This window comes from Xiphias gladius, chromosome 14 (assembly GCF_016859285.1).
Source record: "Xiphias gladius isolate SHS-SW01 ecotype Sanya breed wild chromosome 14, ASM1685928v1, whole genome shotgun sequence".
Taxonomy (NCBI): domain Eukaryota; kingdom Metazoa; phylum Chordata; class Actinopteri; order Istiophoriformes; family Xiphiidae; genus Xiphias; species Xiphias gladius.
The window spans coordinates 7754390-7768834 of NC_053413.1; the positions used below are offsets into that span (position 1 = coordinate 7754390).

The 14445-nt window shown below is 39.1% G+C and overlaps 1 protein-coding gene across 1 annotated transcript in view; it reads left to right on the top strand.

The window, feature by feature from the left end:
• LOC120798554 (sodium channel protein type 4 subunit alpha B-like) overlaps positions 1–14144 on the top strand; it is a 43493-nt gene extending 29349 nt beyond the window's left edge. The window contains exons 17-27 of the mRNA XM_040142909.1: positions 1874–2284; positions 5171–5288; positions 5454–5608; positions 6628–6801; positions 8706–8828; positions 9481–9753; positions 9972–10025; positions 10107–10248; positions 10489–10589; positions 10846–11116; positions 11593–14144. Of these exons, the coding sequence (XP_039998843.1) occupies positions 1874–2284; positions 5171–5288; positions 5454–5608; positions 6628–6801; positions 8706–8828; positions 9481–9753; positions 9972–10025; positions 10107–10248; positions 10489–10589; positions 10846–11116; positions 11593–12824 (3054 nt within the window). The 3' untranslated portion in view covers positions 12825–14144. The remainder of the gene's footprint in view (positions 1–1873; positions 2285–5170; positions 5289–5453; positions 5609–6627; positions 6802–8705; positions 8829–9480; positions 9754–9971; positions 10026–10106; positions 10249–10488; positions 10590–10845; positions 11117–11592) is intronic.
• Positions 14145–14445: the final 301 nt, after the last annotated feature.

A 14445-nucleotide genomic window follows, 5' to 3' on the forward strand; every position in this document is an offset into this window, starting at 1 on the left:
TCTGTTCCCTCTGCCATTAAATGCTAGTTTGTTCTGCATTTAATCCTATGCTCTGAAATGTATCTGTCTGATAGAAAAGTTGTAAAACCTTTTTGGTTAACTTGCTATTTTTTCATGGTCTTTGCCAAGATGATGACTGAAACTGATTTTCATGCACATCTATGGACTGCTATGTTAACCACAATATCTATGGATGCAAAGTAGCAGTTTCTCATAGGTTATGTATTTCTTGACAATATACAGTATACAGCAACAAAAATTCAAAAACATTTCCTAATATTATAAGACATTTTACGACCCAACCAGAGAATTTGTCAAAATCTAAAGAGTTGGGAGGGTGCTGTCTTTTTTATCAGCTTTCCAAAACACAATAGCAAAAGTGTATGGAATGGATTAAACAGTATATTTATATTTTCTAATGTAAGCTACAAACGTTAGCATGCCAGGCTAGCTTACTGCCTACAGTAGTAACCTATTTCCAAAGGCAAAGGCCATACAGCTTTAAGCTTTTAGCATAGTATAATAGCCATGACCATATTTAAGACCCTTTCACAGGCCTTTGATTTAAAACAAATCAGTAGGAAACATTAAAACATCAGCTGGAGACAAAGTTTTCATCCAACTCAGAGTTTTATCATTGGCAGAAGCTTACAAATGACAGTCATCTTTTCAGCCAAAAATATCCATGTTCACTGTCTAGAGAGGAGCTTTCGTTTACTGCTGGATAAAATTGAATACCCATTGGGTCAGAAATTACCATGAGTTTTGAGTGTTAAATCTGCCACGGTTATTTTTGTAAACTGCATTATGTGCCATGCTAGAGCACAAAGATTGAGGAGTAGCAACAGTAACTAATGGGATGGGGCTTAGTGAATGGTCACTTGCAAAATTCCCTGTCTACTCTACCACAGTAGGACTGTATCATCTATCGCCTGATGGTTTCAGGCCAGTTTACACTTTCTAACTCTCTAAATACACATCACAGCTTTAAATAGGCTATTCTCTCAAAAGATTTAACTCTACCATTTCAACAGCAATGAGAAAGGAGTGATGAAACAACCCAAAGAGGACACGAGCAGATTCTTCTGTTTTACACCTGCTGGATACAGACACTTTCAGTGACTATTGCCTTGTTAGGACCAGATCACAACAATGCTCCTTATGGAGTTTAATGCACAGAAGCCTCCTTTGCACATGAATTGTGGGAAAGCTGTTTATCCAAGGGATTATTCAGGATGCTCAGGGGTGAGAAGGTCGGAGGGCATTCATCACTAATCATCTGCTCATGCTCCCCATCTCTTACTGGCTCAGTGGCTAAAGATGATCCTTACCAACTTCATCACAAATGCACACAGGCAGTACACACACACACAAACATCACACACACACACACACACACACACACACACACACACACACACACACACACACACACACACACACACACACACACACACACACACACACAAATACAGTGCAGAGATGTGCTTGATGCTGCAGCTCTCTAACCAAGTAGACAGATTATTTGGGAGTAGATGCTTGAAAACTTTAGTTCAGGGTAGCTGAAAGCGCCCAAAGCCATACAATGTGTTACAGCATATCTGGGTAGAATATCCTTTTTGTATTTACAATGCAGGATTTGCCAGTGTTGACAAAATATATGGGATATCATGTTGTGCATTAGGTGCAATTATCCTTAAGTTTACAGGCCAAACCATCCTCTGATCTGTAAAGAAAGGTAAATGTTCACATAAATACAATGTAAATACAGCATTTTATTCCACATTCAGGTGAAATGGCTTTAAATGATAACAATGTTCTGATAATTTCTCCAAATGAAATGTAATGTAACATAAAATCTGTCCATGAACAGGTGCTGAATCTCTTTCTGGCCCTGCTGCTCAGCTCCTTCAGCTCTGATAACCTCTCAGCCCCAGATGAAGACGGTGATTTGAATAACATCCAGATCGCCATCGCCCGTATCCATTCCGGTGTCTCCTGGCTCGTCACGAGCGTCGTGGACCTCTACAACCGCAGCTTGAAGCGTCGAAAGCAGAAGGCCAAAGAGGCTAGTCAGGCCATCAAGCTGGTTGGCAATCACGTAGAAAGCAATGGGGGAATTTTTGGACGCTATGGAGAGAAATACATCATCCCAGAGGAGGACAGTTACATGACCAACCCAAACCTGACTGTCATTGTTCCAATCGCACCTGGAGAGTCAGATGTGGAGTTTCTCGAAGAGGAGGAGATTTCAGAGTCATCAGAGGATGAAGACATCAAGCCGGTGAGTTTGTCATATCTAGAAACACATGTTTTAATAGGCCTGGAACCTAACCTCATGGTTTACTGTCCTGTACACTAATGGCCTTTAGAGGTTATCTACCAACACTAAATCACATGCTGCTCTGCTTGCTGCATGTTGCAGTTCTGGATTGTGGCCAGAAGTGAGTGGTTTGGTTGTCAATGACAAATTGTTTACAGTACAAGTGTAAAAAAAATAGGTAGTTCTGCATGTTTAAATAATGGAGATCCTGGGACTAGGAGGGCGGCTTGCATGATTTTAGTGGCAGGTTGTTTCCTGGCTCTGTGCCCAAGATGTTGCCAGCAAATGTACTAGAAATGTATCTGAAAGGATTCAGCAGTTCAGCTCGGTGTTTGTTTTGGCTTTTAGTTTTAAGTGAGCTACATCCACCAAGAATCCAATCAGTTTCCAGTCCTCCAATTCTGATTTGCTGCTGTTCATGTCATTCAGAAGTTAAACATGGTTAGGGGTTTATGAGATGATGGGGGAGGGACATAGGGTGTGGTAGAGGTGGGGTTGGGCTGTGAAATGGATGCGGATGTGGAGGCTTTCCGGATACATAAGCTGTTAATCTGTCAAGCAGACAAGGTGAACTCTGATGGAGACTAGTGCCCTGGCAGGACAAATGTTACTTGGGAATCCAGATGTTTTATTTCGGTTTGAGTTATTAATAGTTAATGTGACATCCGGCAGTGAACATCTGGCAAAGTTTTCTCAGAAAGCTGAGTTGTGCGAAGAAAGGATGGCCCTAATAAACAACATAGGTTTAATGGCCAAATGATAAAGAGCATACTTTTGTTTACAGAAAATGCTTGGAAGAGATGATGCAGGGACAGTTTATGTATTTGGAGTTACCTAAACTTTAGCGGTCAGTGAATAACTACACTCAATTCAATTTCAATTCAGTTTTATTTATGTAGTGCCAAATCATAACAGGGGTCATCTCGGGGCACTTTTCATATAGAGCAAGTCTAGACTGTACTCTTTATAGTTCTATTTACAGAGATCCAACATTCCCTCAACCAGTTGTGGCTTCAGTGTCTCCTACCACAGCCATTTTGACATTATTATCATGTTATTATGCTGATAAAATGCTGTCATTAGCCACCTTTCTGCATGTCATCAGGTGCTGCTTAGCTGAGTCAGCCCCTTTCCATGAACCCTAGTCTCGATCAGATAGTCTAAAAAACATTGACTAAAGGTTTTCAGAATTTTGCACTTGACCTGAAAAGGTCTCTCAATAGGCCATTGACACAGAAGACAAAGCACAGGTGTAAATATTAAAAGTGATAATGGCTAAATTCCATTTAGCTGCTTCAGTTTCAGGGTCCTGGTATTATAAAGGCTGCTCATTGTCACTGGTGACATTGTGACAGGTCAAAATGTTTGCTATTAAAAAGGCCTATAATCTCAGGGACTGCACCAACATTAAAAGGCCCTGCACACCCACAAAGGTGTTTGGACATTTTCTACTTGCTGAGCAGAGCTATACTGAAATCCATACACTACTGAGTATGTTAAAGGTGTAGCTTATACCATCTCTACAGGAGATGTCAATCAAGCAAAGTTTAAATAAATAGTTATGAATGTTGACTATTTCAGTAACGGTAGAACAAATAACTTGGAGTATAATTTATTTATTATTATTTATTCAGGTGCTAATGTTGTCTCTGACCCATTAGACTGTATAACCACTTTACAATCCCTCTCTAACACGTGTATGGACTGAGTAAACTTCTCTCTGAGTCCACCTTTATCAACCTCCCTGTTTGTACCTTACTCTGTTCCTTACTCTCCTTCTCCCTTCCTGTTTCTCCTCTATTTCTCCATCACTGAATGCCTTGGGGGTCAGGGGTTTGTTGCCCTGTCCTCTCTGGCAGGCAGACAGCAGCAGGCCAGATGTGGAGCCAGGCCCTGCAGAGCAGATTAAACTGACACATATGAGCAGAGCCAGGCAGGGCCAGGCTGAGCTGAACGGGCTGCAGTCTGGCACTCTCTCACCCTCTTTCCCTGCCATGCTCAACTCCACACCACACCAGAATTAGGCATGAGGGAGAATGGAAATGTGGAGGGGGGGAAAAAAAAAAACTCCTCCAGCCCTCCATCAGCTTAACTGGCCATCAGCAGCTGCTCAGCAGTAAGAGAGGATAAATTTAACACATGGACAGCTTTAAACACAAGAAAAATGTTTTTGAGATTGTAATAATTAAAAAATTGCCGCTAACTTTACAGAACAAAGAGCAATCAGCCTATTGTGTACATGTATTGCAGTCAAATATATGTGGCAATTATCGCTGATCCTGCTATTATATAGAATCTTGACTCATCAAAATGCCATCAGTGCACATTCTCTCTGCTCTGTTTTTAAACACTAAGATGGTAACGCGGATAATCTTGTCTCCAGGTCCTGTGGATGCTCTTTAATGCTGGATTAGACTTCATACCATTTTATAGGATTGAAACTGCACCTCTGTCCCATAAATCATGTTGAATATGTTGCTGTTACAACACATGAAAATCTGATCAAAATTGTATTAAGGCTCAGAAGAGATTGAAAGGCAAGGCGGTGTGTCTAGGTGAGTGGGCTTTGATTGGATAAATCCATACTGAATACAGAGGAGAAAAATGCTGCCGCACTTTTCTGTTTGGGTTGAAATTTATAAGCATATGGGACTTCTGGCCACACCCCAATCAGTGATGTAACAGCAGGTGTTTAGTTACTTTGTGCAGGTGTACATGTATTACAACTTAGTATCAGTCCATGTGCAGGAGAAAGGCGCAGTTGGCAGCCTAGTAGATAATGGACCTACAGTTAACAGCTAATATACTGTAAGTTGGTTGGTAACAGTGAAACTTCTCATTCCTCAGGAGAAGATCAGCCTGTCAGAGGGCAGCACAGTGGACCTGAGGAAGCCTGGAGATGAGATAGACAACTTATCAGAGCTGGATGAAGAGAGTATGGAGCCGGAGGAATGCTTCCCAGAACGTGAGTATAAATTTTCATTAGATCTGAGAATTATAACTGTACAACTGTTAACATACTGTACCATAGGTTTTAAGCTACTGCCCACTTTTATTTTATGAAAGTGGTCGTAAGTTGTTCCTTCATGTGACATCATGTGTGCTGGTTTGTTTTCACATTACCTCTCAGTGTGCATGAGGCACTGTCAGTGCTGTGACATCAACACCAGCCGTGGCCTGGGCCAGGCCTGGTGGAGGCTGAGAAAGACCTGCTACCAGATCGTGGAACATAGCTGGTTTGAGACCTTCATCATCTTCATGATCCTGCTCAGCAGCGGGGCCCTGGTAAGGCTGCTAGGTACCATTTAAAAAAAATAAAATAATCATAAAATATATTTATTTTTGAATCAATTTAAAGCAACTGTTTTTCCAGTCTTCAAGATTTCAGCCCTGGTTGATAAGACAACACCCATGGTTCCTAGTGGTAATAGCAAGTGTGGTTCTATACTACAGGTCTCACAACTGTGTAGGCAGCAAACCCTCATTGAGCAGCTCCTTTGTCAGAAAGAGCAACTGGTGTATGTGTTTACATTGCAGAAGTCAGTCAGTACTCATGCTGTGAGCATTCGCAAATGTTGAGTTTGCATCAGTAGTAACTTAATAGATACTTTCATACAGTACAGGGAGGCTGATACTCCTGACATAAAATTACAAACAGTAACGCTGGATTACATACCTTGTTTTCTGCCAATTTCTTGTGCATAGGTAGGCAGTCTGAATCCTTTGCAGGAATGGCGGACTCGCCACTAACAGTAAAAACTACTATATTTAGATAATTACTGAAGGTAAATACTTTGACTGGCTATTGAACAAAAACCCAGACCATTTATAAGTGAAAAACTTACAAAGAGCTTGCATCATAAGAAAAAACAGTGGGCCTCAAAATTGTTTTTTTTAAATTCTGCAACCAATAGGCTAATATCAGAAAACTCCTAGAAGTTGGATTGTAATTTCTGCTTTCTTTACTTGATCGTCTAATGCCAGCTTTGTTTAGTGCCCCGATGATAATATTACCCCCATAGTTGTGGTGCTTAACGGCTGAAGTTTAATAACAACATTCCTGCAGTGGTGATAACAGTTTGTTTTCTCATTGGAGGCGTTGAGGTGGCTGAAAAACTGTAATGCAAAGTTCTTATATCTAAAATAACTGGCTTCTGAATTATCAGTGCACCTTCTGACACCTTCAAAGCAAAACATAGAACTTTTTCAGACAGGTGTATTTTTATGTTCAACCAACAGTAGTGGTGTGGCAGTGATTTGATGAAGTTGTGTTTTCTCACACTGCTGTTCCGCCACCGCTGCAGGCATTTGAGGACATCTACATTGAGAAGAGAAAAGTCGTTAAGGTGGTGTTGGAGTATGCCGACAAAGTCTTCTCCTACATCTTCGTGCTTGAGATGTTCCTCAAGTGGATTGCATATGGCTTCAAGAAATATTTCACCAACTACTGGTGCTGGCTCGACTTTCTTATCGTGGATGTAAGTGAACATATTTCTGTAGCTCATATGTTTTTATCGTGCAACATGAAAGGATGCTATTAAAAATCACATGTTGAGAATTCAGGTTGAACTATGCCTCTCATTGTAGCTGAATGTAGCTTGTCATTTTTGTGGGATTTACAGCTTGGTAAGTGTCATATTACTTACAGGAAAGCACTTGACAGTTCATTTATACTTTACAATAGCTGGCCACTTTCTTGATTGATATTGTGCTAAACCCACCATCTCTCATTCCTATTTGAAACAGCCTCTACACTACTGAAACGTACAGATTGCTTATTCACACACAAAACAGTTGTTAAATTGTACAATTTTACATTTGCTTTTACGCCAGACAAATTAAAAGAGTGCTCCAGTGATCAGAGTCACGTTACACTTTGTATAGTGTGTAGCCGTCCAAAGTGCCCGAGGCGTGCAGCCCGAGGCCTGATGTTTCCTCTGATTTCACCTGCTGTTACACAGATTGCCACAGACCGCTCTATTGTTAGGGTAAGTTGTAGTTAGGAGGTCCCAGGTAAGTATGGGCTGGAATGGGATTGGACCTTGCATCTGCATCACAAATGCTTCTGTGTTTCTTCACTCGTAAGTGCTTTCTGTTATGATATCAAAAGCCACTGTCTTGTTTCCAAACAAATACATTTCCTATGAAACATGATACATTTTTATTCAACAGTCATTCATTGAATCAGTTACTTCAGGACCTTGGCTTTTATATCAAAAATAAATGCAGTGCCATGTACTCTGAGGTTTATCTACAGAAGATCTTGTGGTTGACACAGCATACTAAACCTTTAAAAACATTAGACATTATTAATCTTTTTTGCAATTTAGAAATGCACCACTTGCTTTCATGTCTTAACTGTTGTGTCTAATTCATGCACTGAGTGTTATTTGTTATGTCTGTTTTTAAAGAAATTACAAATCTTGTTGATCATTGCAACAACCTACAGTACCTTTCCGTTCTCTCTATAAAAAGTACCACCTTACTTTTGTTTTATCGTGTTTTTGTATTTTTTGTCTGTAGTCTTGTGGAGCCAAAGACTGCTCTAGTCCTGAGAATTATTTTTGAGTATCTTCTTTAGATATATTGGATAAACACATCTGTAAATAGACTTTTATAAAGAAATACAGACCATTGGGACCTTATTAGCCCAAATTGTTTTTAATTAAATTATTGGATCAATTGGATGCAAATTGGGAAACAAATTTGGCAAAGACAGATATAAATTCTTTATAAAACTCACTCTATTTGATATATATACATATTTTATATGCATATATAGCTGAGTATGCATGCATGGACACTCTGTGTTCATATGTGCATACTTGTCTGTGTTTTGCCATCATCAATCATAACATGGATTTCTTGTTTCTTTCATTTATATCATGCCATTTTCATTCATAGCTGTCATCCAAGGGTCATTCAACAGCGGAATACCATTTTGTTTTGTCTGTTTTGGATGTAGAATAGAGTGGAAATCTAAATTTGCTAAAAGGTGATACAACAACCAAACCAAATCTAAACCTCAAAAATCAAATAACTGTGTTCCTAACTGTGGAATGTCCCAAAATACACAAAAACTAAAATATGGCTCGTTAGATGTTTTCTACCAGTCTTTTATGATTTCTAATTATGCTGTTTCTTTAAAAGTTACGTAAATGCTCAGAAAATATATGCAGTTCCTTGACTAATGTGTTGAAAAAATTATGTATGTTATATTGCTTTATTCAGCATTTTTCACAATGTTTTGGACTTCCTTATGTACTATAAAAAATAATGCTACTTTCCCCCCAAGGGTTTAAACTTGAACATTGATTAACATAGACATTTGAATTCTTTTGGTGATTCTGACTGTCCAAATGCCTTTCTGTACTCCATACAGGTGTCCCTGATAAGCCTGGTGGCAAATTCACTGGGATATTCCGACTTTGCTGCCATCAAGTCCCTGAGGACCCTCCGGGCTTTGAGACCTCTCAGAGCTCTGTCCAGATTTGAGGGCATGAGGGTGAGAAATATGATTTGTGTTCTTCTCTGATGTTACATGTTCTCCTTGAAACACTTTTCTGTTGACTGCTATCTTCCTGATTAATATCAGGATTATTTCCTCCACCAAACAGGGTGTGTTTTCAATCTCCTAGTTAGGAAAACATTCCCATTAAATTTGTTAGATCGAGGATATGGGATTTCCACTGTGTGATGATGATAGTTTTTAGCCAGAGTGGTTTTAGGAGTGGCAAGGCCAGCTGGTTGGTCCACCACTTTGGTCCAGGCTGAAATATCTCATTTGTGTTTTTCAGTGAAATGTCTCAACAACAACTGGATGGATTGTCATGAAGTTTTGTTAAGACAAATATGCCTAAATACAGCCTCAGAGAGCTGCTAGCACGGCTGACTTGGTTTGTTTAGTCATAATTAAGAAGCTTAAAAATACAGCACTACTGGACATGGCACAGGCATGTTTCTACTTGACTGGACTAACCCTTAAAATGTAGTTGATTTGGATTATTAAGTTAAATGGATAATAAACTAAATAGAAAACTAGCTTGATAATCTGACTGAATAGCCATAAAGAAATCAGAGATTTAGTCAATGTCACAACACTAATAGAGTAACTCGTTGCTGTGAGACTGAGCTATTTCTTGTTTGTTGCTCATCAGGTGGTCGTGAACGCTCTCATAGGAGCAATCCCCTCCATCATGAATGTGCTGCTCGTGTGTCTTATCTTCTGGCTCATCTTCAGCATCATGGGAGTCAACCTGTTTGCCGGCAAGTTTGGAAAGTGTGTGAACAGAACGGGCTTCATCCACAGTGTCACTGTAGTCAACAACAAGTCTGACTGCCTCGCCATGAATGACACCCAGTTCTACTGGACAAAAGTGAAGGTCAACTTCGACAATGTGGGACTCGGGTACCTCTCCCTTCTGCAAGTGGTGGGTTTCCTTTGCTGCCCTGTTTCCAGTTTGTCAAATCTGTCCAGCACACTTTCATCTTAGGAACCATGTTTTCCTTGTGTCATGAAGAATTAATATGATCACAATACAAGTTGAGATGAGTTTGTATTGTTGTTTTTCAATAGATAAAGTCAATAGCTCACGGCACAATGCAATGCCCAAACAGTAATGTTGTGTAATGTTGTATTGTGTTATAGGCTACATTTAAAGGATGGATGGAGATAATGCATGCAGCTGTTGATTCAAGAGGAGTAAGTGTGTCTTTGCATTTAAACATCTTACAGTATATCATAAACATTACAGTAAGGACTTACAAAACGGTTTGTTTTCAGGTGGAGGAACAGCCCATCAGAGAAACCAACCTCTACATGTACCTATACTTTGTCGTCTTCATCATATTCGGCTCCTTCTTCACCCTCAATCTCTTCATCGGTGTCATTATTGACAATTTCAATCAGCAGAAAAGAAAGATGAGTATTAACAAGGCAGATGTCAGGCCTGGATCACTTGGTATTTGAATGAAATTCTTGACAACACCTGTACGACAAATAATGACACTGTCATGGGAATACTTACCGCAAAAAAACCAAATATGAGTCAGATCTGTATGGAACAACCTGTTTTTACCACCTCCTGTTGTACATTGAACAAGATAAATTATTTTACTTTTTTTTTTTTTTTAAAATAATGTGAGCTGTTTTTGCCTATACTTAGGTGGACAGGACATCTTCATGACTGAAGAACAGAAGAAGTACTACAACGCTATGAAGAAGTTGGGATCTAAAAAGCCACAAAAGCCAATACCAAGGCCTGCGGTAAAATAATCTCAAGTGTTACACATTTTTCAAACACTGACTCTTTTTTTTACATTTTTACAACATATTTTGATATATATTTATATGCATACACATACCTATTTATATACACATATATATATATTTGTTTTTTCAAATTTCATATTGCATTAATAACCCCTAATCCTGCATATTGACGTGTCTGCTAACGTAGTCGATAGCATACTAACAATGTTCTACTCACTGACTGAAACACCATTTGTTTTCCTAATCCTAGAACATTCTCCAAGCCTTCTTCTTCGATCTCGTGTCCAAGCAAGCCTTTGACATCATGATCATGATGCTTATCATCGTCAACATGGTGACCATGATGGTGGAAACAGACGAGCAGTCAGAGCGCATGGAGTCCGTCCTCAACAAGATCAACCTGGTCTTTATCGTGGTCTTCACCACCGAATGTCTGATCAAGCTCTTTGCCCTCCGTTGTTATTTCTTCACAGTTGCATGGAACATCTTTGATTTTGTGGTGATAATTCTCTCTATTGTGGGTAGGTAGATACACGCTGCAAAATTGAGATAACCCACTAACTATCACCTCTGCCAAGGGTGTTATATTTTTCAGTAGTATTGGTTGTTTGTGAGCAGAAGATCATTTAACATTTGTTTTCTTTCTTTTTTTTTTTTTTTCTTTTTTCACAAAACATCTGAATATTCTGTATTTTTCAAATAACACGTGCCATAAAATATAAACATCTGGATACTGTTCAACAAATAACAATATGTATGAAAGTTTGAGCTGAATCAACAGATTTTTTTCTTTTTGTTGCCACCAGGGGGCAGTGGGAAAAGCTGTAAACACAACATTGTCATATTATCACCTTATAAAATTGTTATGGTGAACAGTTCGCAAACAGTTGCCTACTTACACATCCAGTAGACACGAATCCACATTAACATTCATTTCAAATATATTTAAATGCATCATTGTAAAATGAGACAAACCTATTCTTGTCTCTCATTTCAGGAATTGTCCTTGCAGACATCATTGAGAAGTATTTTGTGTCTCCGACCCTGTTTCGAGTCATCAGACTGGCAAGGATAGGACGTGTACTTCGACTTATACGCGCAGCCAAAGGAATAAGAACTTTACTGTTTGCCTTAATGATGTCCATGCCAGCACTGTTCAACATTGGCCTCCTGCTTTTCCTCGTCATGTTCATCTATGCTATCTTCGGAATGGCGAACTTTGCCTATGTGAAAAAACAAGATGGGATTGACGATATGTTTAACTTTGAGACCTTTGGAAATAGTATGATCTGCCTTTTTCAGATCAGCACTTCTGCAGGCTGGGACAACCTCCTGAGTCCGATAATGTCCAGCTCCCCAGATGAGTGTGACGTTAACTTTGTCAACACTGGCACCAACACCCGGGGAAACTGTGGCAGCCCGTCAGTGGGCATAGCTTTCTTTGTCAGTTACATTATCATTTCTTTCCTCATTGTGGTAAATATGTATATAGCTATCATTCTGGAGAACTTCAGCGTTGCCACAGAGGAAAGTACAGAACCGCTGAGCGAGGATGACTTTGAGATGTTTTATGAGGTTTGGGAGAAGTTTGATTCTGAGGCCACACAGTTCATTGAGTTTTCCATGCTGTCAAGTTTTGCTGACACTTTGTCAGAGCCGCTTCGCATCGCCAAGCCCAACATGATCAAGCTGATCTCCATGGACCTTCCTATGGTCAGTGGGGATAGGATCCACTGTCTGGACATCTTGTTTGCCTTCACAAAGCGTGTCCTAGGAGAGTCGGGTGAGATGGACGCCCTCAAGCAGCAAATGGAGGAGAAGTTCATGATGACAAACCCCTCCAAGGTTTCCCACGAGCCTATCACCTCCACACTGCGCCGCAAACTGGAGGAGGTGTCCGCGATCATCATCCAGAGGTGTTACAGGAGGCATCTGGTGCGCCGGCAAGTGAAACAGGCGTCATACCTCTACAGACAAATAAACTTTGAGACTGTGGTGGATGTGGAGAATGCTCCAGAAACACAGGGGCTGATAGCCTCCATGATACAGCACTATGGGCCTGTGGAGGTAGAGATTGTACAAACCACAGAGGACACTCTAATGTCCTCACCACCATCTTATGACAGTGTGACCAGGGCAGCCAGTGACCTCTCTGAGGTTGTCAGATCAATATCCAGAGACTCTGAACTCGGGGAGCCTGGTGAACACTATGAGGAAACTTTTCTTTGAGACTCGATTGTGTGGAGAGAGATTGTGTGGATTTTGTCTGTTTTGTTTACAGCAGAGAATATCGCTCAAAATAACTCACGGTCAAGGAGATGAACTTCTTTTTATATATTAGCAGATGCCGAGGAAATATGCAATATTTTTGAGTAGCTCACAGCCTCTGTTTAAACCGAACAACCCCGGGATCAGTTTTGTTACACAGTCACAACCTCCATCAGAGGGGCAGAGCTCTGAGGTTACCTGTCCTCACTCGTCTTCAACATTTAGCAAGAACGCCAAGATTTGATACGAGAAAAAAAAAAAGAAATTAATGCACTCTATTTTTAATGTCTACTGATATAAAACATGAATAACACATGGGCTTACATGTGTTAGCTGCATTCAGTCATAACATCACATGGTCTGCAGTTTTTAACACACCTCAATTTCACTACAGGAAACCTTTGTGAATATTAAATTCTTATATATAATTTTCATTAGGTAAAAATTCCAGTGCAATATTTGTTAGGAATGTTTTTCAGACATTATACAACTGGTTTAAAAATGGAATTTCTATCTAGAGCAAAATATCTTACCTCAAGGCTGAGAACAAGAGAGACACTAAAGGGACAAATGTGATTTGAATCAATCAAAAAAAAAGAAAATTAAAGAAAGAAAATATAAATCAGACAAACAAAGTAATTTTTCTCAAAAAGTTCCTAAAAGAATTATTTAAAAGTAACTAACAAAACGGTAGCTAAAGAAAAGCAAATATAGCTAAACATTAGCTACATTTCTAAAACTGCTTTTGAACAGATTTAACCAATTGTGATTACTAAGCTTTGTGACTGAAATACAAATTCGTAAAAAAATACATACATATATATATATATACACACATACATATATATGTATATTACAAATACAATTTCCCCATATGCATGACCAGATGTTTTGATGATGATGCGGATTCCACGCTACAAGGGCTCAGCGGTTTTGAAACATTTACAGCTGTGTGACTGTCTGGTTCACTAACATACTGTAGCCTTGCAGCTCATCAACTGACAGACTGTCAAGGCTAAAAGCAGATTGAGAATATTTAGCAATATGCAATTCCTACCAAATAATTCCCAGTAAGCTTCTATACTGTAGCTAGGAGGCTATATTGCCAACTAATGTTGACATGAGAAATGAATTCGCATTCATGACTGTAGCTGCTATAAAGTTCTTATTCAGGTGCTACTAATATGATTTAAACCAAAACTAAACTACTAGTAAAAATATTAAAATTTTTAAATTTAAAGAAAAACATATATAACATATTAAAACATAAATTGTAAGACAAAATTACGAATTGGCAATAATATCTTTTTTTTAAATTAATGACTGGTATGATAAATGAAATTATCACTTTTATATGCACTTTGATTGAATGAAGGTGAAATATGCTGTAAGTGATGATAGAGACATGGTCTTGAGTCAAAATAGAATTAAGTGTATTCATTTCATGACACAGAAACATGCAAAAAGCATCATTTTCTGTTTTGTTATTAAACAATATGTACCACTCTTAACATGAAGAAGTATACTATGTTTCTTCATTGAAAAAGTACAATTTTATGTTTAACTTACGTGTTGATTACAG